The 27,619-nt window shown below is 31.5% G+C and overlaps 1 protein-coding gene and 1 long non-coding RNA gene across 2 annotated transcripts in view; one reads left to right on the forward strand and one right to left on the reverse strand.

Moving 5' to 3' along the window:
* Nucleotides 1–1,788: 1,788 nt before the first annotated feature.
* CAH1 (carbonic anhydrase 1) overlaps nucleotides 1,789–27,619 on the reverse strand; it is a 73,572-nt gene continuing 47,741 nt past the window's right edge. Inside the window, exons 2-5 of the mRNA XM_088263453.1 lie at nucleotides 17,986–18,177; nucleotides 10,810–11,027; nucleotides 3,018–3,239; nucleotides 1,789–2,123 (exon numbers count right to left, since the gene is read on the reverse strand). Coding sequence (XP_088119579.1) covers nucleotides 1,986–2,123; nucleotides 3,018–3,239; nucleotides 10,810–11,027; nucleotides 17,986–18,177 — 770 coding nt within the window. The 3' untranslated portion in view covers nucleotides 1,789–1,985. The remainder of the gene's footprint in view (nucleotides 2,124–3,017; nucleotides 3,240–10,809; nucleotides 11,028–17,985; nucleotides 18,178–27,619) is intronic.
* LOC148307432 (uncharacterized) lies at nucleotides 19,492–25,095 on the forward strand. Its single transcript, XR_015837851.1, has 3 exons — nucleotides 19,492–19,535; nucleotides 23,442–23,585; nucleotides 24,867–25,095. It is a non-coding gene; the product is annotated as an uncharacterized LOC148307432 (long non-coding RNA).

A 27,619-nucleotide genomic window follows, 5' to 3' on the forward strand; every position in this document is an offset into this window, starting at 1 on the left:
TACGTACGGGATACGGCTTGTTGCATTCGGACGATAATAAAGTGGACATATTACCTATGTTCGTATGGGTAGGGCGGTTAATCAGCTTTTAAAATTTATTTTGTACAGTAATTCAAAGAATTAAAAGATTCAGATCTTCAAATTGGTTCTTCTCAAAATTATATATTTTATCTTGAACCTCATAGGAAACAAGAGGTACAAATTTAAGGGATGGTAAGGGGCAGAATCATAAAATTGAGTTTTTATATGTAAACTATTGTTATGAACCTCTATCTAGTACAAATACTAGTACGAAGATCCATGTTTACTCCAAAGATTAAACTTTATAAATTTGCAAACATTTCATGAAGTGCTACTTTTATTTTGCCATTGTTTAGTGGAGTTCTTCAGATATAAAGGAAAATGGTGCATAGGTAAATTAAAACAACAATATTTCAATATGTTTTTATTACATTGTGAACAATCACAGATAAAGCTAACAACTAAAGCATATGCATAATGACCAAACATGTTTAAAAATTATAAATATGAATTGCAAACTCACCATTATTTACTACACCTATCCATTATAATGGAGTAAATTTATTTCCGTTACAACAAATGAATAAACACCTCTAACTGTCCAAAAGTTTACTTTTTTTATTCTGCTTTGAATGTTTTATTTCCAATACAAAATATTTAATAAAGGTATCTAATTTTAATAATAATGTTATTCCAAATAAGTATTACAAAATACATGAATCGATTTAAATAAAAATATTCAACCTGTGTAATTTATCAGGTTGCTGCTATAAAAAATATTCTCTCCCTTTAATAAAGTATGAAACTGTGAAAACGCTTTTACATATGTAGAATCTGACAAGCAATCATGTAAATTCACATGCCTTAATCGAGATTCGTTTATTTTAAAAAATATATGTATTTCTTGTCTAATGATTTTGAAAAGGCACAATTTCTAACAGTCAATGAGAATCATTTCTTCCATACATGTAAATGTACTTTTCCGAATCAGATCTGGGAAAATCTTGAAATCCTATAAATATTACCAAACCTTTTTTTTGTGTTAGTATAATTTTGTGCATAGTAATGCTTCACTTAAAAAATATTTAAGTAACCTTTTGTATACCTTATTAACCGTTTGTTTAATAATATGTCCTATAAAAATATTACATTTTAATCTAAACTGCTAAAGCAAATCTAAAACATAAATAGAGCTTATAATATGTACAACCAAATATTAAGGCCAAATATTGGTCATTGCTTTTCCTCGCAAGTTTTCTACGTTCACCTCTACATATAAGCATTAATGATGCACAAAACCTGTCTATTTCAGTTAGAGGGGTCAAGCAAACCCGTGGGGCTAATTTGTTTAACAAATAAATAATAAAACAAAACTCTATCTGAAATACTCCACTTTATTTTATGCTTTATCGAGTACGTGTTGAAGATCTTAAAAGTATCAGCATATTAACATCACAAATATTTTAGTACTGGTTTGTAAGTGTGGAATATTTCCTATAGGGCAATATATTTAACGCATCGAATAAGATAAAGAAATAATAATAGATATTTCAAAACGCCAACAGCGATACATTTAGTATGGCAATATTAGCAATCTGATATCTTTAGAGACTACACACTACATTTAATAAGATTTTTATTATTATATAATATATATAAAATAGTTTTCTGCTACTGTATCTAAATAACTACTGTTCTAAATCAAATATAGTATATTCTTATACAATTTCATTCATTCATAATAATTACATATATGTTATTCATTAATTTATTTTAAATACACAAAGCTTGCATTTGTAAGATGGTTTATAGGCATCGAGTGATCAATTTTCTTTAAAAGCTAGTCAGAATAATCTTTTGTCTCCCATGTGAATTGTTTATAGGATTATTTAGACTTTTTGTATAAAAATAGTGTAGTCTCTGCAGATGGTGCCAATATGTAGTGAGGTGGAGTGCAACTAAGTTCAGTTGCAACCACAATCGCGCAGCTCCCTGTTGCCCAGTGGCACTGGGGGGCGGTAGTTGTTGATGACATGAACACCTTCGTCACACGGTCTGTCCTCGTTGGATCCGTATGTTCTCAGAACTCTGAATTTGTTCAACTGTAAAATTAAAAAATATATGTAAATTTTCTTTCTATTTCACCATATGTGGGTTTGTTATCCAAATCATGCTATTAAACACTTTGAAATGTCAGTATTATTAATACTACACATAAAATAATATGTGGTGTGTGTTTTATCACACATATCAACTTTTGAAGTGGGTATCCTATGAATGATATAATAAAATCATCAAAACTTATATAAAACTTACTTTAAGGCAATTTTTTTATAAATGTTTCCGCCACTTGAGTGAGCATAAATATATTTTTTTTATTTATTTAAAATAAATATTTGTGTTTTTATTAATATTTCAATTTCATACTATTTTTGTGAGCTAAAGCAACCCATTTTTAAAATAAAAGTATTAAATCATATTAGAGTAGATTCGAACCCAGAAACTCTAATACATGACACTAACCACAGGAACATGACATAAGTATTTATTTTTTCCTTATTTTTTCTCTCACATATTTTATATTTTTCTATTTAATATATCATAATTTTTAACTTAACAAATAATTTTACAATGTTACTAGCCAAATAAAAATATTTTAATTTAATTTTAACACATTGCGGGAAACGCTTAAAAGCGTGTTTAACATACTTTTGGTTGAGTGCGAGAGACACCAAAAACATTTAATAGATACTTGTGATTAGTATACTGAGAGTCAGGCGGCATACTGAGAATAATTATGGTCGGGGCTGATGAGAAACCAGCCTGACATCAATGTGTCAAAAAAACTTTATTTTTTATTTCACATTTCATTCCTATCTGAAATCTACAACATTAATGTTAAAATTTAAAAATACCCGCAAAGGCAGCTGACTCAGTTATCACTAAGTACACAAACTCCAGTCTGGTCACAGGTAATGAGTAATAAAGATGCCCACCTGTTCTGTAGAGACTTCCACAGCTTCCTTGAACAGGATCCATGTGACGGACTCGGTGCAGGGAGGCGTTGTGAGGGAACCCTCGTAGGTCCAGTAGGCCTTGCTATCTGGCAGCAGCTTGGCGGGATCAGGTGAGTCCTTCATGGTGATCTTGTCTCCCTTGTGGGTGATGAAGGGCAACAGGTCGGCAATCTTCTCCAACTCCGGGTGATGTTTTCCCACCTACAAACAAGGTTTAGTATCAAAACACTGGTCGGTATCAAAACATTCCCTCTTTCCAAATAAGATGTAATTATTTTTAATAGTTTTACATGGTAAATACCACTATTTCTTAAAACATATTGTGACACGTGTTTAAAGAGATGCGGAATGTATCAAAACATGTCACAATACATTTTAAGAAATAGTGGTACATATTTACCAAATTAAACTTAAATTGAAAATGGATTAAGTTTACCACAAAATGACTGCCGAATCAATTGATGAAAAAAGAAGAATTTTATCTGATGTGATTCGAATGAAACTTTTTTTTAATAATACTAATAAGCAGTTTGAAAGGTTTTTTGACGATATAATTAATCTGAATGATAATGAACTGAATCACATTTTGAGTGCTTAACACAATCGGACCTTCAATAAGTTGTCATTAGATATAAAAGGGTGCTAGATTAAAAAAAATGGAAAGCATGAACCACAATATTGAAATTAAAATGTTGCTACATTTTTTTATTATTATTATTTTATTCCTTGGTGTATTTCTGACCTATATTATTAAAGTTACATCAATTTATAAATAAAATGTACGAATATTAGTCGCAAAAATAAACACCGCTCGTGTATTTTCGGATTATTTTAGAATTGTGACATTAGTGTCGAATATTTTTTCGTCATGTTATGAAAGTGTTGCACTAATAAACATTTATTCAGTTTGAATCAGTTGAATACTAAATAGAAAATTCATTCATTAGCAATTTAAATTTGAGTAACGAGTTTATTTTATTTATTTAATTATGTGTGTTATTGAGGGTTATCAAATAACAGAATTGAAAAAAAATATATATATTTTCTTAGTGGAAATATGTAACGTAAATGTAAATAACATAAATAAACAAAAAAATGTCCTAATATTGATTTTACTTTTAGGGGGAATTGTTTTGCACTGAAAATGGAATTTTAGCATAATGGATCATTGTCAGACGGGAGGAATGTCTAATTTAACATACTCAACCTATAAAGGATTGTATTAGACTCATTTTGCGTTTATAACAGCCGATATAATCAATATTTTCATTCGTCATTTTCTTTTGGAAAATTCGCCTTCATAAATAAGTTGTTTTCGTAAGTTGGCAATGAATGACGTCACAGAAACCATGGACTTATTTTAATATTGGTAACATTGCTAAATTATTGGCGGCTCTATTTGTTATGTCTATGGTCCACCCTCCCGCCCCCCCTTCCCTCATATTTGTATAACACAAATGGTAGTGTTGTGGTAAACAAACAATCTACATTACTACTATTACAGCTCTATAAACCACAGACAATAAACCATATGACGTCATAAAACGTTCGATGACGGAAATTTGATGACGTAGCGAACGCACGTTTTTCGTTTTATTCAAATATCTAAAGTTTAAACCTTAATATCTTCCTTAGTTCTCTACAATTTTTAAAAAGAATGTTATCGATAGTGTTGCGATTTTTCATATTAATTTATTAGCCAATAAACCAACATCGTAACAAAAATCTATTAAGTCGAATAGAATGTATCATTCGTAAAAACAGTCAATTAGTAATTTTTAAAACAAAAAGAATTATGATTTACATTCTAATGTCCATATTTACGCGGACAATCCAATTTGAAGTGGACTGTATTATAAAGTATGACGCACTGAAAGTTTCTTAACTCGTAAAAAAAATGACTTATTTTAATTTACCCACACAGGTGATTAATTTATGAACTCGGTCAAACTCAAAAATAGTATGTTATAAATAATTTTACACGTGTAAAAAGTTGATTTATCAACGAAGACATCTACAGGTGAATCTAAAACCTGGAAAAATACTAAAAATTGTTCTCAATTAAGTTTTTTACAGTTTTATAAGTTGAAAAGCGGACACAGATTAATATCTACCGGTACGTTTGAAAATGTAAATACATATCGCTCGCTCCTTTCAGGAACGTCATATTTAAAAAAAACTTGATTTTTAAGAAGAACGTTTTTAAAGTTTAAAAATATAATACAATGTATTAAAAATAAATATCAAGCCACTTATTGAACTTTTTACTGTGCAACAGATCTTTTTAGGTAAAACCTGAATGTTTTTTCTCCATTTGAAAAATATTTAGTAAATTTCAAAAAATAATTAAACAATACCTTTTCTTCAAAATGCAAAAACAACACTACCCTGTAGCGGTTTCACATCAAGTTAAAAATATGCCTCTTTTGCTGGGATATAGTACATTTTCTGGGCATTCCGAAAACATGAAAAACTGAAAATTGACGATGTTTAATTTATGACGATGAATTATTTTAAATTTATGGGGAATTTAGGGAGTCATGAAACTGTTTTTCGTATGTTGGAGTTGAAGTTGCAATAAACCACACAATATCGACTCAAGGTAGTAGCATCAACAGTAAGTAAAAATAATAAATACAGAAATTCTTAAAAATACAAATAAAATAAACCCATAATTAACAATATGACAATGACTAAAGCCTTTCCCTATTTTGTATGTTCCCACTAATAAAAGAAAGAAAAATAATAATAAATAAATAAAAATATGAAACAGTTCCTACCCCCTCTTCATCCTTCAATGTCACTAGGACTCAACTCTAAAATTTATCTTAGCCTCACAAACGGTGTTTGAAAATGATGCGGAATGCATCGAAACACGTGTCACAATAGATTTAAAGAAATAGTGGTATTTACCAAGAATAACATTGATTAAAATTGGATGTATATTACCACAAAGTGACTGCCGAATCAATTAATAAAATTAAAAATACGTTTTAGAAAATTATGTACACGTAGACGATTTTTTTAAAAGTACGTCGATATAAAATTCGACGAAAGTTTAACCTTCAACATGCGTCCGAAAAACTTCGTAAGAGAGTGCCAAGGAGGCTAAGGCCGGCACTGACTTGAAGTATAGTATTCGAGTACCTCACAGCTTTGCCTACGCATTGAATATAAAATTCATTGCATAAAAAGGTACTTAAAAAATATGACGCTAAAAATAATAATAAATTTGGATAATTTATATAGCGCCATTTTCGTTAAATAAGATCATAAATGTCTCCCACTAAAGCTCAATACGGTATTCCACACTACAAATCACAAACGAATTCGATGTTTCAACTTTCAGGAGTTGGATTCGGAACTATGTTTTGTCACCTTCACACCCCTGCCACTGTTAAATTTGAGCACCTCGAGTATATCGCATTATGCAACGTTACAGAAATAAATTGATAAAATGCTCCGACATTTTTTACGACTTCCTTCATAGCTTTATTTATGAAAAGACTTTTTTTAAAGTCACTTGATAGTCAACAATAATTTACATCAGATAGAAAAACATCGTAAAAGTTTTCTATCTTTCTGTAAAGTGTGCTTAATATCGGGGCTGTCGGTGAAGGGGAATTAAAAATCAGATAAACTAAAAAATGCGCAAGTGATAAAATGAATGGCTGTGATCCAAAAATTAAGATAATCTCAAATTGTACACTAGTAAATTCTGTCTCGATCAGCGTAAATTTTTACTTAATTTGTATCCTGTCTGCATCAGTAATGTAATAGTTAGATCATTGTGCTACCAACAAGTGGTCCTGGATTCAGGGCTGGCGATATCTTGGGAGAGACCCCAAAAAATGTTTTCCTAAACAAAACATTAGAAATTCTAGCGTTCATTACATAGTAGAATTACCGGTTAAAAAATACGAAAAAATTGGTCGAAAAACTCCAAAAAAAAATTTATTCCATAATATTCATAAGACTCATATTGTATCAGCGTTCTCATTTTAGAGGAGAGCGTTCTTTGAGTGCTATCTAAAATGTAATGTGCTTGGGGGAGTGTATGTATTTAAGTCATATCATTTTGTCTTTATTCACATCGGAAAATTAAATACGATTTCGATAGATATTGATTTAAATATCAATTTTAAAAAATAGATACGGAAAATATTAATTTTTTCGATACCTGTTGAACTGAGAAAGATGAGACTTGGTTAGCACGTTTAGAAAATCTAAATATTTTAACACAGTATTTAGCTGATATTTTTGCTTAGTTTCAACTTAGCAAAAAATATCAATTAGAAATCTAGACATATTTTAGTTTTGGTTGAAAGATTTGCTGAAGTAAGTGCCTATCAATTTATATTTTAAAAATACAATTATATGTGTGTATGTATGTATGTATGTAAATATATATACATATATATATATATATATATATATATATATATATATATATATATATATATATATATATATATATATATATATATATATATATATATATGCATAAATTTATATATATATATATATATATATATATATATATATATATATATATATATATATATATATATATATATATATATATATATATATATATATATAACATACACACACGCAAGTATATATGCGGATTGGAACACGTACCTATCTACCTAGATATATATATGTATATACATATATATGTAGTTCACTGTACGTTGTACGTCACTCATAATGTACACACATTTTATGTTCACGGTACATCTCACTAAGATAAAAGTTAATCATAATGATGTGAGATGTTTCATTTGGCAAACACGAATGTCTGTTTTGTATTCGTCCTGCCGTTAGAGCTGTTTCACGAATATTAAGCGCCTCCGATTGCATTATTCTGGTTACAAAAACAACAAGTTCTGCAGAAGTCAATTAGATGAATACGATCCGTAATTCGAAACAAAACACTGTTTGATCTGTGTTAATTGTCACAAGTCATGTGTTTGTAATATTGTTTCAATAAGTTTGATATTCATTGTCAATCATGTGTGTTGTTGGCACATTAGGGTAAAACATGCCTGTCTTCATATTCGCAAATGGACTACTATAATATTTTACTATATTTATTAGTCCGCCTCCATAGTGTAGTGGTTAGCGCGCTAGGCCACCATGCTGGAGGTCCCGGGTTCGATTCCCAAGAGGGTCAAAATAAATATTATTGATGTGTCAGTCAAATATATATTCAATATGACCCTGGACTGGTACCTGAAGCGAAAGGCTGATCACCTTTCCTTCGTGTATTAACGATCAAGATAACACTGCATCTATACGATGCAGTGCCCTATGCACCATTGGGGTGCGGATAAGGGTTTTATTATTATTATATTTATTATATTTTTATCGAGTTGAGATATGATTCCGTGGTAGTTTAAACTTACTTTATTCTTATTTTTGTAAAGTATGATGAGGAACCTTTGAAAACTTGACCAGTTTAACGAAAAGACATTAAAATTATTAAGGGCTCCTCACTCTCCGTTTTCCTTGTTTTCTTTTTTTTATATTTTTCTTATTACCAGCGTTCAGAATTCATGTGTCAAAAAGCCGAAACAAGCACAATCTAATTCATCGTGTTAAAAACGATTTTTTTGGGACAAAAATAGAAATTCAGAAAACTTTGTGAACTCTCTGATATCTTTATCCTTTTATTCGTTCAAGAAACGTCAGTCCGATAATTCTTTTTTGTTAAATAACTTTTTTATTACTTTTTTCGAGCAATGTTACATGAAAACATATTGAGTAAAAACTCTCTAAAAATCTCAATCATAAGAAACCAATACGAAATTGTTGATAATTCATAAACAATGATAGGTCGAAGATGAACAACAATACAATTAAACACATTTGAAAAATAGATCCAATAAGATCACAAAAACAATGAAAATCGTAAATTTTCCACAAATAGTCATCAATTGGGTCAAAACTAAGTTTGTTAAATTAAGATTTTAATTACTTTATATGCTATTTAACAAAACTTGAATACAAGTACCGAATGACTCTTAAAATATATTATTGATTGGTTATTAATTACACGTAGCGACTTCTTCAGCTAGGTAAACAAATTAAACAATATGGCTTGAATTCCAAGTTGTGACTAAATGTCACTTTTGAAGGTTAACTGGCCAGAAAAATATTTGAAAAATATATCTGTTAGCATAAGCTTTTAGTGTGGTACCGTAAATACATTTGGTTAGTTCGACCATGGACTTCTACTCTGTTAATTAACAAAACTATTTGAAGAACCGAGTCAGGCCCTATAAAATTATTTCGAGTTCAACTCAAGGCGTAACATTGGCAATAAATTTTTTATTGGCTTTTCAAGGCTTTCCAGATAACTGTGTGGTTTATCTTAAAGAGAACTAAAGCGTGAATCCCTTTTTAACTGAATTAAACTATAATATACATACATGTGTGTTTTATACATATGTAAGCGTAGGTATGTGTATATGATAAAGAATATAATATGATATAGATGTGGATAGGAGAATATAGATGCGACGTAAAATGAATCGGTATAAAACGATATTTTCAACGACATTAATACATATAAACCATAAATATCTATAAACCTTGTGCATAATAAGCAAGTTAAACAATAAATGCAACTCCATCTAAAAAAATACCGTTATATGCAGGGGTGTGCATTCCATATCGCTCACTCCTTTCAAGAACGTCATAAATCAAAAATCGTCAATTTTCAGTTGTGCATGTTTTTGGAATGTCCAGAAAATGTACTTTATCCCAGCAAAAGAGGCATATTTTTAACTTAATATTTACCTGCTACAGGGTTGTTTTTGCATTTTGAAGAAAAGGTATTGTTTAATGATTTTTTTTAAATATCCTAAACATTTTTCAAATGGGGAAAAAAACCTTCAGATTTAACCTAAAAAGATCTGTTGCACAGTAAAAAGTTCAATAAGTGGCTTGATATTTATTTTTAATACATTGTATTATATTTTTAAACATTAAAACCGTTCTCCTGAAAAATCAAGTTTTTTGATTTATGACGTTCTTGAAAGGAGTGAGCGATATAGGCAGAAAAGCAGTACCTATCCTTACCTATCCACTTGACATATAAAAACGCAACCAGTACCTACCCTACCTTACTAAGCAGTACCTCTACTGCCTACCCTAATTAATTCTCTGTGTACGCCACTGGTTATATGATTAAAAAAAGAAAATATTTTTTCAAATGGATTGGTCCGAAAGGAAACCGAGTTTCAATACTAGAGCTGGGAATGCAGCGGAAGGTTTCTGGGTATGTCCACTATACGGAATTACATGGAATTTTACCGTCCGGCACGTCAGTTAGCGTTTAAAAACGACGATTGGCTTGGATTGGCTTGTGCTTCTGTCCATCTTTTTTCGGATCGGTGCTCTTGATCGGTGCGTGAACACGTTGCGCGTAAATTTGATCACGCTAAACTGTCGTAGTCGCTTTCATTTTTCAAAACCGTAGTGCCGGACGGTAAAATTCTGGGTAGTGGACAAGCGCCCTATGGGCGTTTGTGCACCACATGGAATTTTACCGTCCGACACTTCAGTTAGCGTTTTAAAACGATGATTGGCTTGGATTGGCTTGTGCTTTTGTCCATCTTTATTCGGATCGGTGCTCTTGATCGGTGCGTGAACACGTTGCGCGTAAATTCGATAACGCTAAACTTTCGTAGTCGCTTTCATTTTTCAAAACCGTAGTACACAAGCCGCTTATGTATTGTATTGTTCAGAGTATAGGACCTACCTTTAGGAAGACTCCCAGCACCGCCAGCCCGTCGGGGTGGCCGCCGGCCTCGTTTAGGGACCCGTACTTGGTGGTGTTCCAGTGCACGAGGTGCAGCTCGGCAGAGTAGGCCTTGCCGTCCACCGTGTGCTCGGAGCCGCGCCCGTCCGAGCAGCCCCAGTGGCAGTGGAACTGCGCCAGCTGGTACACGTCGTCCCCCAGCGGACCCCCACGCAGCTCTGAAAAAAAAAGAACCACAATTAGGAATATATACATAATTTCAATTCGAATTTAGAACACTTATTCTAATGCATGGATAAAGTAAGTAAGCTCTGGTAAGAAGGACCACAGTTAGGAATATAAACATAGTTTCAATTCGAATTAAGAACACTTGTTCTAATCCATAGATAAATTAAGTAAGCTCTGGTAAGGAGGACCACAGTTAGGAATATAAACATAATTTCAATTCGAATTTATATAGAACACGTATTCTAATGCATGGATAAAGTAAATAAGATCTGGAAAGAAAGACCACAGTTCGGAATATAAACATAATTTCCCAGACCTTGGGAGAATAAGACCTTGGGAGAATAAGAGTCCCCAAAATAAGAAGACCCCAAAAAAGATGGTCCGACGACATAGCCGCTGTGGGGGGTAGAAACTTCGATTTCGATTTCGCATAAGACATTTAAAAATAAACGAGTCAAATTATAATAATTAGTAATTAATTATTAAAATAATGAATAAATTAATTAAAATAATATTTAAATTTGGCATATATATCTACATGAACATAACATATATTCTGACGTTGATGATACGTACGATTTGAAAGAAATTATTCAATATGTTGAAAATATTTTCCTAAATACGCGTTGACTTTCAGAAAAATCTTGAAATTACATCTAGGATTTAAAAAAAGTTTTTTCAGTTACTAATTGGTTCTATTATTTTAACTTACTGAAAATTTTAAAAATTGAACCATCATTTTTAACCAGATATACTACTGCTCACTCTCCTCTTTATTTTTATTACCTTTATTTTGTAAATTAAAAAAATATATATATTTAAGCCAGAGCAGATAACGCAATTATTATGTTTCAGAAGTAGTGTACTAAGTGCCGTGTGATTTTTAAATTATTCGAAAATATGTATTTCATTGCTGTACATTTTGTCGTCCTGGTGGTATTAATTCAACTGTCTCTGAGTCCGCTTTAGAAGTTGCTAATATTATATTTATTCAAGATATAAAACGGTAACAGCATAAGTATTCAAATGAAATGTATTTTTTATTGTTGTACTACGTGCGCCTGAAGTAATCTCACTTGGATTAGCGTAAAAAAATGAAAACATTTTTTGTATTTTTCAGCAATTCGCATATTTTTATGTAAGGTCACATTGACCGGCTGTGTATACGCAAGTCTTTTACATGTATGAATGCACAATATGTACTAAATTACGCAGATTACTTGATAGTAGATACCCACACTATTATATTCCATAAATGGGTAGGTAAAATGGAAAACATTATCATATACATCTCATTAATGGTAAAACTGGGCTTAACTTACTAATATCCTGAAATTACTGAAAACATTATACCATGTAACTTTCTTATTTACTTTTTTACACAAAATATGTACGTAATGTTAGCATATAACCACTCATCGAGATTTTTTCTACCGTTTTCAAAACGCACCCGTCCCTTCGTTAGGACAATCACTACACTAGCATGCAAACAATGCTACACGTTGCTACCATAGCTATATTCACACATATAAAACTACACTAAATGTTAATCACATGCGTTTTTGGTCGACCCGACGACCAACATGCACTAAGTATGTCGGACCTCGGCCTGAAGTGCATGTTGTTCTGCAATCCAGGGGTAGTGACGTGTACTATTGTTTGCATGCTGGTGTAGAGGTTGTCCTAACAAAGAGACTGGTGCGTCTCGAAACTTCGGTAGATAAAAATCTCGATGAACGGTAATAAACAAACATTTTTTTTAATAAAAAAAGTTAATGAGTAAAGATGACTAACCACAAAGTAAATGCTTGAAATATTTAAAATATGTACATAATAATAATATTATTTCATTTGCTGATTAATTAGTCTTGAGAAAGCTGCTGTTTGCTTCGAAACCGGTCGACATTATAACTAAGTCAAAAATAGTTATTTGTTCTTTAAAGTTATTTTGTAAGTTATAAGATGGAAAAATCACAAAGTTAATGCTTCAAATAAAATAAAAACATTAATATTTCAAATTAATAATGAACTAATGTTACAAAATACTGTTTTCTGTAAAAAAAATCTAGGAAAAGGTAAGACTTGACATTTAAAATGCGTTAAACATATATTTGTGACAAATTGAAATTCGTTGTAAGAAGAAACCCTATCAGGAGAAACTGTATTTAGTGGAAAAAATCAATGAAAAAAAGTTTGAGAATCATCCATAGTTTTAAAATTGAGCAATCAAACATCATAAAACCTTTTAAAAACATAAATTCAATGCACATATAATAAATTATTTTTTATCCAACTGATAGTTTTCATTTGAACTGCTATTTCTATTTATAACACGTTTGATCAGTTTTATTATAAAAATGTTTTAAAATCATCTATCTTGTGATTTTATTGTAAAAACCATCGGCCTGCTTAAATCACTGACCGGGTTTATTTTCTGAATTTTATGGCAAATTTAACTAGCATTCACACTGGAGCTTAATAAATAAGAAACGTTTTTATCCCCTCAGCATTGGATTATGTCCAACGTTTTCCTATACCACAGCGTATCGGCCCTTCCTCACGGACGACCTTCTAACACCATAATACGGGGAATCAAGGTTAAAAATATTACGTTTATGGCCCACACTGAAATACTCGTGGGAACTTTAAACGTCTAATGTTGACGACCATTTTCGCGGGATCTATTTGATTTATCATTTCCTTTTGAAACGCTTGAAATCCAGACAGTTGATATTAAGGCGTGCATAAATATATCAATTCTTTATTGCTTTCTTGATGTTCTCTTATAAAATGCTGCGTTTTTCTAATTTTCCCGTAATTTTAAAATATATTTTTTAAAAAGAGAAATATTTGAGTTTCTATAATTTACAAAAATACTTTTCATACTATTTCTGTGAGCCTAAGCATTATAAAAAATAGGTATCAAATTGTGGTAGATTAGGTTCGATCCCAGACACTGACTCAAGGGTTCGCGACTCTAACCACGGGACCACAACCCGACACAAAGCGAATCCATTCCTTCTCCTCTCTCTTGCTCGGTGGTTTAATGGATTTCCATCTTTAATGAGTGTCCAACGGATCTTTTGACATTGATAAGAATAATTCCATTTCTCTATATCGCTCACTCCTTTCAAGAACGTCATAAATCAAAAAACTTGATTTTTCAGGAGAACGTTTTTAAAGTTTAAAAATATAACACAATATATTAAAAATAAATATCAAGCCACTTATTGAACTTTTTACTGTGCAACAGATCTTTTAAGGTAAAACCTGAGGGTTTTTTCTCCATTTGAAAAATATTAAGTATTTTTAAAAAAATAATTAAACAATGCCTTTTCTTCAAAATTCAAAAACAACATTTTCTGTCCTGTAGCGGGTAAATATTAAGTTAAAAATATGCGTCTTTTGCTGGGATAAAGTACATTTTTTGGGCATTCCGAAAACATGCACAACTGAAAATTGGCGATTTTTGATTTATGACGTTCTTGAAAGGAGTGAGCGATATGTCAAAAAATGTTTTCTAAGGAAAGCATCATTCATCAAGGCAACCATCATTTTACACTATGTTTTTTTAACGTTGTTATTTATTGGAATATGTCATATTAAAAGCCAAATAATCTGAGAAAAGTTCATTAAGTAGGTACGTATGTACCTTGTCTCAAGAAACAATTTGTTATCTTCTTCTATTTTAAACTATGTAATTAACAAAATGACACAATCTTGAAAGCCTGGAAATTTATTAGTTAGAATAGTTCATTTCACAGTATTTTATATCTGCCTATAATTTCGTCTAGTTTCTCTTTTGCAATAGAAAGAAATATGAACTCATCGAAAAACAAGTTAGCCAATTTAATTATATAGTTGAGAGGAGAGCAATAAACTAGACGGAGGCATATGGAAGCTAAACATCGTGTGCCAAGCACTGAGCAGTCTGAGCACAGAGCTAGGGCAGTAATAATGGAAACATTCCGGTTTTAGCTTGTACGAGTACGTTGTACGGCTTCGACTAACTCGTGTTTTGGATTGGCAAATTGAAACATCACTTCGTACTACGGAGTAACTAGTACACAGTATAGAGCAGAGCCAGGATGAGGCATTTTGACTTGGAATTCATTTCAGAATTCCATTTATTAGTTTAAAAATATATATTTATACGTACATCTTCTTCTTCTTCAAACCCTTATCCGCCCCCCCCAATGGTGCATAGGGCACTGCATCATATAAACGCAATGTTATCTTGATCATTAACACATGAAGGTAAGGTGATAAGCCCTCCACTTCAGGTACCAGTCCAAGGTAATACTACGTATGTATACGTACATATACGTACATATATACATATATTTATAACATATACATTTTTTGTAAAAACCTATCAAAGTACCCTATGTATCTTGTCAGTGAAGTTCTTTTTACATATTTTAAGTTATTATTTTTACCTATTTTAAGGTGATATACAAAAATAACCATTTTACAATTTTTGCATACAATATTAACTTGTGGTCATTTACTCATTCCATTATTTTACCTTTGCTGCATATTTTTGTTTCCCCTTTTACTTCAACAAATAAAAAATGGAAGAAACTGTTTATAAATGTTTTCTACTTCCATATTTATCGTTCATTCTTGGGACCAAAAATATTATTGCCCACTGGGCTCATTTTAAAGGTTTCCACCCTACGTGCTATTTAACATCGTCAGTAAAAAAATCACAAATAATTTATTCACTGCTATATTTCTCAACTTTCAGAGCTGCCTAATCGACAAAAATATAATTCATACATGTAATTATAACCGAAATATATATACAATTATTATTTTTAAATTACGTAATTTTTTTACATGATTTTCATGATAACCTCTTGCCTCGTGTTCAAAAATAATATTATCTTTTTAATTTCACTACAAATTTTACTAATAAAATCATTTAAAATGATTTACAATACTTTTGTGTACGAAACCATAGCTTTAAAAAAATCAATACATACTCAAATATTTAAAGTATTAATGTACTAAAATATTTATTTGAATGTAAAAATATCAATAAAAAATATTAAAAAAAACGGTTAAAATATATAATACAAAACCAACAAGTACTTTATGTTATTTTATTTAGTGTCAGTACTTCCTCCCTAAACACGACCAGTACACTCTATTAGAGAGGTAACTCGTTACTTAAAAATACTTTTAAATATGTATATGGTATGAATGTTTGTTTCATAAAATATATTAACAATTCGTTTATAAACAAGTAGTTTTTAGTAGCGTGGTTGTCAATCATGGATAGGATGGTGAATCATGCACGTATGTAAAGTAATCACTTAACCAGCTTATGACAGGTTACAATCCATGTAAATACATAGACTTTCATATTCTTCTTCATCTATGTTGAGATGTCTAAAAATGTAAAAATAACTAATAAAATGGGGAAACCCCAGATTTGTGAACGAGTATTTGGATACATAAAATGTTTTACACAAAAAAATGTTTTGGCGTCTGGCAACTTTCGCAGTTGCTGAGGGATCTCCCTCATGCCGGCTCTGGTAGCTACTAGTGTTGTGCAGCACAAGACACTCCACGTGTCGCATACTACGCGAGTTTTTATGTGTCTGTACAACATTTACCTATTATAACCTACTAACCTTCAAGTACCTACGTACCATGCTCATCCTGTGCTATCAATCGAGAAAACGATTATTTTATGTTAAATTTTCCGATAGCGTTATTCTTTGTTTTGTTTTTTTTTTCTAAATTATTATTTAAACATTTGTAAGTTAATTTCAGATTTTTCATCGATAAAATCGATAAATCATTTTTATGTAAGTACTCGTATTTCAAAGAACTAGTCCACAATACAAGGTTATTTGTTCGGAATGGCATGAATTTTTATATATTGTCTGAGATATGCAAAAAGAAACTATTATATTTTTTACTACGGCCACGCGTTTCTGTAGCTCAGTCTGGTTAATTGGAAAAGAAATCAAATATTTAATATATTTTTATTTCACAATGCTTGTAAAGAACAAAAAATTAAATAAAAGCAATGCTATCGAAAATATTGAAAATTCTAAGTGACAGGAGCTGTCCGCTACGAGCAATCATCTGTTTTATTTTTATTTATATAATACAATTAAAATCCTAAAATATGAAAAATTGAAATAGGGGTACTCAAAAAACTGATCTAAGGCGTAGATGTTCGGAAAATTCATAAAAGTGGAAATATCTGGAAAACTAAGGCACTTTTACTGAGGTCATATTTTCATTTTTTTGGTGAGTCATAAGCTGGCCTAACACCCCTTAAAACGAATACGTCAGATTAAAGGACACCCTGTATATGTACTACAATACTGTTTCGTCATGTGAAACGCATTAGTATTTGTATATAAAATCGCGATAATTGAACACTGCGTACAAAAATGGAAGACATTCGTGCAAAAAAGTGTATCATTTTGTATACCATTATCATTTATATATGTGGAAAATAGACCCCGCTAGCGCTGATTCGTTTAGGGCTCAACATTGGTGCAAGGATTACCCGCGCTATGCGAGGTATTACTGTATTCTATAGACGATAGTAAAGGGGTGAGTAAAGATAGAACTTATTTATTTATTTTTTTACAAAAATGTTAATAATATAAGTATATAACCACTCACCGAGATTTTTATGTCTACCGGTTTCCATAAAAATCTCGGTGAGTGGTTATATACTTATATTATTAACATTTTTGTAAAAACAAAAAACAAAATAAGTTAAAATGACTAACCACAAAGTAAATGTACTTATTACTTACAAAAATGTTAATAATATAAGTATATAACCACTCACCGAGATTTTTATGTCTACCGGTTTCGAGATGTACCCGTCTCTTCGTCAGGACAATCACTACCACCCACTCCTTTCATTCAAATATTAATAATATTGAAAATATTATAAAGATAGAACATTACGTGATCCTTTCCCGTTCTCCTCGACCTTCCAGCAGTAGCCCGGGTTGACGAGCGACCTGGTCTGGTCCAGCGAGTAGGTCCAGGCCAGCGGGGGCAGTCCCGCGGTGGGCATGGTGCTCGGCGTGGCGATGTCCACGGGGCTCTGCCGCGACCCGCTCGCTTCGGGGAACTTCTCGACCCAAGTGGACGGGCCTGTCACAAAAACAATATACATTAATGATCTTGCTAAACACCCTGTACTTACTTACTTCCTTACATATGCAATCAATCGAGGTTTTCCAAAAATCTGTTGATAAATTGTAAAAATATTTATAAAAGAAAAAGTAACTAATTTATTCTTGACGTAGGTACTCTTATTAAATATTGGGTTTTCCGAATTTTCCATATAAAGCGAATGTTTCATAAAGCTCCTCTTTCTTGTTCGGTGGTTTAATGGATTTTCATCACTAATGAGTGTTAAAGCCAACAGATCTTTTGACATAGATAAGAAAATTTCTAACTATCTAAATAACTAACCATCACGCCGCTTCCCCGCAGGGGTAGCCAGAGAGAATAGAGCGCCACACCACTCTGTCCTTGCAAACATTCTTCGCCTCTTCCACGTTCATGCATCTCCTCATACATACCCGCCGTCATAAGAAAATTTCCATTTCTCTATATGTCAAAAAAATGTTTTCTTTAGCAACCATAATTTTAAACGATATTTTTTTACGTTGTTATTTATTAGAATGTATTATATCAAAATCTAACTATCACGATGCTTCACTGCAGAGGTAGGCAGAGAGAATAGAACGCCACACCAATCTGTCTCTGCACACAATCTTCGCATTTTCCACGTTTATGCATCCCCACATACATATGCGCCGATTATTATTCATTACTATTATTCCTACTGCTGATCTGACCAATCTCAAGTATTTAAAATACTTTATCATGCCAAGTTTACCTCGGTGTTCTTCTGCTTCTATTACCAACCACATTCGAGAGATATGATGTTGCAATTAAAGTTAAAAGTATATACTTCCGAACAAAGACTGCGATTCTCAAAATGCTATGAATTCTGAAATTCATGAACCTATATTTTTCAGCACTTTTGCGCACCTAATTTTTTTACGAAGCATGGAAAAAATCAATACAATTTATTTCGCCTAAATATCTGGACGTTTTACGTAAAAATAATTACGTAATTCAGAAATATTAACCACATTATTTTACAATTAAGAACAAGAGTACATGTACATGAGTACCTTCGCGGGTACAAACGACAATGTAGTTGGTACATTCCGACATTGTTGCGGGTTCGACGTGCCGAAGAGAAAAACAAAAACCTTCACACTCAATTATAAAATTAGATATAATCGGTTCATCCTTGTTGTGCGCACACATCAGATTCGTGTTACTACAGAAAATGCTGGAAGAGTCGACGAAAAAAACAGTTTACAAAGAAAACGTCTCTTTATTAGTTCTTTATGGATGTAAAAATTACCTTTTAATGGCTTCTTCGCAAAAACATTCAACACGGAACTGTGATATATGTGATGGGAATGTGGGTAGGTATACGTAATATTTATAATGCTATTATTGTTACAAAGAAGGTACTGGTAAGACTTTTTGCGTCTTTATTAACTTAACCTGTATATCTGTGAAACTAACAACCCACGGTAATAATAAAATATCACATATAAATCAAACTGTTTTTGCCTTGAGGTCATTTGATTTTGCGACTTAAGTTTGTTTAAATTAATTACGTTCCGATTATAGCAGGCACACTCATACATATCAAATACAATACAATTTAAATACATACATTATCGTAGGCCCTTAAACTCTAGCAAACAGCTGAGTGAAGAAGCGTAAATTACGGTTATGAAAATAATACATACATGTACATTAAACGGTTACATAAATATAATAAAAAAATGTTTAATTAACCTTTTTATCAAGGACATCAAATAATATGAAATTGTTTTAATTTACAAATATTTATTTAGTTTCAGTAATCTCTCTCCTGTAAGTTTTCAGTTTTTTGATAGTCTAGGTCAGAGATGGGAAACCTTTTAATTTGTAAAGCCACACTCATTTATCTGATTCAACATAAGACCGTGTTTGTTAAAAAAAAAATCAAGTCCATCCATCGACTACTTGCTTACAAAAACTACGAATTTTGCGGACACAAACATATTATGGAAGCTGGATTTTTATTTATAAAGATATTCAGTTTTTTTTAATTTTTTTAATTGGTACAAGTCAAAAAGCCGTCTCAGAGTTAGTAGCTAAGAGGCCGCAGATTCCCCACCACTGGTCTAGGTCATGATATGATATAAACCTACCTATTCTTATCTTGTCTGACACTCGTCACTTCTAATGTAAGTATACCTGTATTATGTATATTGTATCTCTACTTGATAAAAAAAATATGTCTACATACTAATTGACAAATTAACTCACAATTTGACGTCTGGCTTTTAGGAACAAGACTTATCTGTTTTGGCAGGTGCTAAGTACATTTATTATTCTGAAAGATTTAGGTAATCTAACATTTAGATTTTTATTTTATTGGATAATTAATAGATAAATATTACTATGATAAGAGCAATTATTTTAATTTGTATACCATATACGAGTATACGTACATCACAACCATAAAAATCCATTAAAAGATACTTTATACGTGTATATATTTAAAAATATATACATATTTAACAATAATGTAAACGGTATTAATTAGGTAAACACCTTAAATATGAATTTCATCACTTGATAATATTAGAGGTAACGTGATGTTATTATATCTTCTTGGGATTCGGGCACTTCGTGATTCGAGGGATATAATTTTGTAGCTTACCTATCAAGAAACGGTTTCATTAAATGCATTATGTTTGACAATGTATTCAGAAAATTTCACATGACGTCGATATCACACAACGAAGTACAATGTGACGTTAAAAAATGTTGATTCCGTCACATCTCGCTTATTTATGTTGAAATTGCATTGTGTTTTTATTAGGAATGAATAAATATATGTAAACAAATCAAGACAATCGATACTATTTTCTTAATCTTTGTAAAGAAAGAAGTGAGATACAAGAATTAAAATTAAGTAATTTAAATTGACAAGATTACACCAAAATCGTAACGATACACTACGTGTCTTACTGCAAGATTCACCTATCGGACAACTGGCGAACTATTGTCCATAACCTAATTTGTGGACCCTGTTCTAAGTACTGGAGAAGAGTCATTGCTTCTGCAAGGGTCACAACCCTCAGCAATGAGGATTAAGACGGGGAAGAAGTTCTAAGTATTGCTGGGAGCGGGAACTGATGCAAGTGGAAACTTGTGTGCACTAGTTTATTTTACCAAAATCTTTTATTTAAGCGTGTTTACGTTAGAATGAAATGTGTCGCCAATATAATAAAATGCAATTACAAGGGAATAATTCAAATAAAAATTATTGATTTTTTGGAATCTCACAAACACAGAGAGAATCTTGAAATAAAATAAAACAATCGTACATATTAGTACGTTAAAACGATATTATTACTGAGCAATAATAACTTATTTTATAATGTATATTTTTAGAAATCTACAGTAACCTTTAAATAAAATTATATCTCGGCGATTAGCAATACAGATTTATGAATTAACGAGAAATATTTATCGATAATTCGATAAAAAAATATATATTTTTACTTGACCATATCGAGAGCAAGAGTCACGCGAAGCAATTAACTCCGATCAAATTGTGCAATGAGATTGTGTGCCAGTCATTTAGCATTCCTCGAATCATTTGTTATAAATAAATGCAAACATGTAGACATAATGATTTATCATCAATGAAGATGAAGAATAAGGTGGGTGCTTCAACTCCGTGGTGAAACTGGATATATTCGGTAAAATGTATTCTGTCATTAGTAGATATACATACGTGCATCAAAGGCGATAAGAAATTCAAACATTTATCTTCCTTCTTTACACGTGTGTGATCATTTATTTTATTTTATTTATTTATTTATTTTCATAATACATAGATACATTCAATATTCATATTCATTTCATATACACATTTATTATACGTATTACGGCTCTTTAGGCATGGCCTGTGTTGAGCCGAATACTAACATGGTAATACAAAGTTTATATATTTTTTTTTTTAATTTTTAATATATATATATATATATATATATATATATATATATATATATATATATATATATATATATATATATATATATATATATATATATATATATATATATATATATATATATATATATATATATATATATATGTAAATATATTTTTTAATGATTAGATTATAAGCATAACATACAGGAGATACAAAAATAATTTATAGTTTAAGGTTTTTCAATGTGATAATTACACCTGGACTTTAATTAATTCACTTTCCACCTTGTCCCTTCCAATGTTAAGTAATCATCGACGGACACTGTTCTTAAAGACCTAATCACTCCTGGAAATCTTAATGGTTTCGGGCAGCAAATTAAATATTTTTGATTCTTACAAATATCATTGTAAGAATCTAGTATTTAGCACAAATACATAGGTATATTTGACAGCATTGACGATAGTTTTCATTCAGTATTGACGACATTTTTTTGACATCTCCGCTGGGGGTTTACTCAAATGGATAGTTATGCATTTGGAATTAGAGGGACTGTTAAAGTCAATGACAATATTATACATTGTAACCTCTCACAACGAACATAATTCGTTCCAGAATCTTACTCGTTATGCGAAACATTTTTTTTTTGTTTTTACTAGCGCGGAAGTCCCGGCTCCTAAGAAGGTCGTGAAAAAGGGTCTTGCCCTTTCTCTGCAACTCGTTATGCGAAATATCGCTCGTTAAGAGAGCAACTTTTTCACTTGTTGCTCGTTATGCGAATTACTCGTTATGAGTGGTTCCACTGCTATTATTTTTTATTTATTTAAAACGCTTAGTGAAGATCCCGTTTAATTACCTACGGACAGCCATCTTAAGCTTCACACTTTTCCTTGCTCTAGTACAAAATTTTGGTTTAAACATTTGCTTTAAATATAATATTGCAGTATTGCCACCAAGATTTCTTCATCGCCCATACGCTCAGTTTGGTAACCTACGTTTTAAACCATTAAAGGACATCAGATCTTTTTCAAGTACTGTAACAGGTTAAAGAAAAAAATACAATGACAGTATTGCTGTTTGCGTCAGTAAGTTGAGAATAATACAGGATGTATAATAAATATTGCATACAATATGTTTACATTCATTTTATCGCACAAAACAATGGATAAAATCACGAATTAAATCTTCGTAAATAGTTTCATTCATTGTTCAGTTATGGAGTATGGAACCTCTTGAAAATATTAAGTTATTCTTAGCTGGTAAAACGATTGCATAAAGAGAACTTGTGCAAGCAACTGAGTTTTATCTCATTTTTATTTATTATTTGCAGTTGTAAGGTTTGAAAATAATAAACCCATCCATCGAACGAGGCTGGCTATGCGTCAGAAATGGAAATTGGATTAAATGCATTGTCTTTCGTAAAGCTGCACTTTCCAAGGCACTGCACTGTTGACACATTATTATATAAATATGTGTAAGTATATAGTATTTATATTTGCTAAGTAGCCATGATACCATAATACACTTAACTCTTTGATAACAGAATTCTTCTAACGTGACGTTTTCTTATTTATTATTCTCAAATAACAGTAACATGCCTTACTAATTTCATTCGTATAATATTTTATTTTTTCTTAGAAGTAAGTAGACACCTGCCACGTTGTTTTAAACAGTATTCCATAACAAAGCAAGAGTGCAACAAATTTTAGGTTATCATAATTTTAATTTTTAATTTCCTAACCTAATTGTCATAATAGAGTACATAAGTTTATTTCTCTAAACAAATGCGACTCCAAACAAGTCTATCGTAAAGCCGTTATTTACCTAGATAAGACAACTCATAGACAAATATTATAAATTAGATAAATGTAATAGTAGGTATTATAAATGCCACATAGCTTGCCTCATCCCACCATAGATATCCCTAGTAAAGTCTATTGAATTCGAGGACTGTGTTTCAAGTTTAATCAATATATCTAGAAGTTCCAAGAATTTGAATAGCGTGGTTGTCAATCATGGGGAGTATTGGTGAATATTTCACGTGTGTAAATTGATCACTTAAATCAGCCTCCATATTCTTCTTAATCTATGTTGAGATGTCAAAAAAATTATTTGAAAAATAACTCCTATAATTGAAGATAATCCAGATTTGTGAACAAGTATTTGGACACACTCAAAATGTTGTAAATAAATTAACTGGTTAAATTATAAGCCAAAATAATAAAATGAAAATGAAATTTCATAGCGCTTCTCATGTATGTGATTATACATACGCTGTTGAAAAAGTATCCGACTTTTATTCTAAAAGCAACATTTATTGGGATACAATCAAATGACACTAATCCCCTTCAAACTTAAAACACAGCAAGGGACATTTTTTAAAAATGTATTTTTAGACTAAGCAGATTCTACTTAGTCCAAAAATGCAACAACAAAAATAAAAGGTTTTTCAAAAAAAATGTCCCTTACTGTGTTTTGAGTTTTGACAGCCGAGTAGTCCCCTTGAGCTGCTACACACTTCTACCGAGGTTCTTCTCGTAATCCAGGATTCGGACCTCACATACAAATGAAAGAGTTTCTACTCAATAAAAAGCTTCTTTCATCTTCTTCATCTATGTAGAGATGTCAAAAAATAATGTAAAATGTAATGTATCAATTTGAGCTTAATTGATAATTTCGCTTTTAAACACGATGGTATGATCTGTCATAACGCTGCTGTAAATATTATTATCATGCGATCTGATGAATATTCCAGATTCGGGTGGTTTGGTCTCGGATAGAAGCGCCTTGCAAGCTCGAGCGATAACGCCTGAGAAGCGCGTGACTGGTGCCCAAATTAACAGCATTGAATTAATGGCGTTTGATACGACAATTTATTGACATGACAAGTAGGATAAAAGGATGTAGCAATCAGATTGGTGTCATTTTAGGGACGGAACTGCCTACTAATGTACGATACGAGCGATCCCTGTTCCCCCATTGCCAACTACTCGGTACCTACGTCAAATCCCTAACATAATATATTCATGAAGGACACTCGGTACTTTTAACACTCGCAGCCACTTAATATGTTATTTATGATTTAATAATAAAAATAATAAATTGTAGACATTGGGTCCGCTTTTTAATCCACATACATCCAGAACTTGATTTCTATTTTTGATCACAAGTCGCTATATTTTCTGGAAAATAAATAGTACATATAACAATAGAAATATTTGTTTGCGACCCATCATGACATCTAAAAAAAACTTTCTTAGAGTGTCCGACTCTAAGAAGCATATCTGGCAAGAGTCTACGAGACAGAATAAGGAACAACAGGATAAGGGAAACATGCGAGATCGAAGAGGTCGTTAGGTGGGAAAGGCAACGAAGGAGACAATGCTGTGCGCATGTGAGGAGAATGGAATCATCCAAAAAAAACCCCATATATATATATATATATATATATATATATATATATATATATATATATATATATATATATATATATATATATATATATATATATATATATATATATATATATATATATATATATATATATATATATATATATATATATATATATATATATATATATATATATATACGGCCAACTCCAAGGTAGACGAATCCCAGGCAGACCAGCAAAGAGATGGATCGACAGCTGGGAATCGACATCGCAGGAGGATAATCCCTCTTTAAAACAGGCCACATATAGAAATATTTGTGTATGTATGCCTATATTCATAATAGGCAAATATTTATTTTTAAGTTAACAAGCGAAGGTAAGTTGAGCACGCGTATAACGAAAAAAAAACGCAACATGGATATAAAATAATTTCAGCGTTATAATACTCGTATATTTACCGAAGCGGACAAATCAGGTAGACTATGGTTTACATAAGTCCTGGAACAGGTAGTTTATTTTATTCCTATTATAAATTGAAATCTTATACCTTAGTCGGCTACAACTGCGCATGAAGCGGTAGATACTACTAAGTATTATAGAATCGAGAAAACTCGGCAATTACTGACCTCAATCAAGGTAAAGCTGTGCCTTAGCCCTTAATAAGTAAACATTTGTCTCGTCAAAAACGTGAGACTTAATCAAAAGTTTTTTTATTAAAAATAGGAACCTGTTACATGGCACTTAAGTTTCGTTTATTAGAAGTGAATGTAAGAGACATTTAACAATAAATCACTATTCCGCACAGCTACTACATATGTCAATATTGTGCGATCCACAAATGGCATTGTATCTACAAATGTAGTTTAGTTATCTAGTTAAACACAGCATGAGACAAGTCTCCGGAAAATAATGATTTGAAAAGTAGAGGGTAGAAGAGGAAGGCAGCTTAAGATAGCTAAAGAGAGTGGACCGAGATTCAACGTGCTGACATTCTCTTTGTGGGACCCTTCAATGTATTCCAATATGGCGGCCAACCTTCAGCAATTGGAGAGCCACCGGAAGAAGAAGATAATAAAGTCATCTAGATGCAAATTGCAATGATTTTCTCTTTGATTGGATTTTACATCAATAATGTTTACAGTAAGGCTGATCAATGGAGAATGGCATTGAAAATCGAGAGCAGATAGAATAATATGTGTTTGAGAATATTGACCCCGAATCGACGAGTAAAGCAAAAAATACGAATACTTAGAAAGATCTGCATATATAATGAAATATTTTATGCATTTTGCGAGAGAGGCAACAACATCGTAATAAATACTGGAACAAAACCGGCAGGTATAATCCTAGCATTGAAAAAAGTATCAAGTTCAGTTCCAGTACTGTTTCCATACGTAAACAAATTAGATCATAGGTACTACAGTATCGAATAGATTAATTGAAACAAAACATTTTTTTCGTATTTTCAACACGCTCTAAAAAAATGTTTTAGGGGTGGTCAATTCTACTGGAAAAGATACTACTAGAGATACAAAAACGATGAATTTTTTACACAAAAACAATGAACTGTGTTGGACTGGTCAAGAATTTTGCCAGACATAAACCTAATTGAAAATCTATCGGCAATCTGTAAGAATCTGCTCTTCAAAATTTATTATACTACGGTGGAAAAGCTCATTTTGTCCATAATTCAGGTATGGTTTCGAGACGAAAAAATGGCACCCACGTGCCAAAACCTTATAAAATAGATGCCAAGAAGAGTAAAATCTTTGATTGAGCACAAATGAGATCATATTAAACATTACTTTGTGACATAACTAATAAACAAAAGATTTTACAAAACTTTTTACGAAAATACAACAAAAAAGTTTTGTTTCAATTAATCTGGTCGATACTGTATATACACTCCAACATAAGATCCAAACAATAAGGTTTGTTTGAAGTGTTGAGTACAGAGTACATTATGGAAGTTTTAATCAAATAAATGACAGTGTCTTTTTTGTATATTATACAGAGGCAGGACAATCGGTGTAACTTTTTATAACTTAGGAATAAACTTGCACACTCATTTTATAATAGCTTTGAAGTATTATATTGTGGAACCGACGTACTTA

This window comes from Brachycentrus maculatus, unplaced genomic scaffold (assembly GCF_059751285.1).
Source record: "Brachycentrus maculatus isolate JH-2025_06_01 unplaced genomic scaffold, ASM5975128v1 h1tg000199l, whole genome shotgun sequence".
NCBI classification, from domain to species: Eukaryota; Metazoa; Arthropoda; class Insecta; order Trichoptera; family Brachycentridae; genus Brachycentrus; species Brachycentrus maculatus.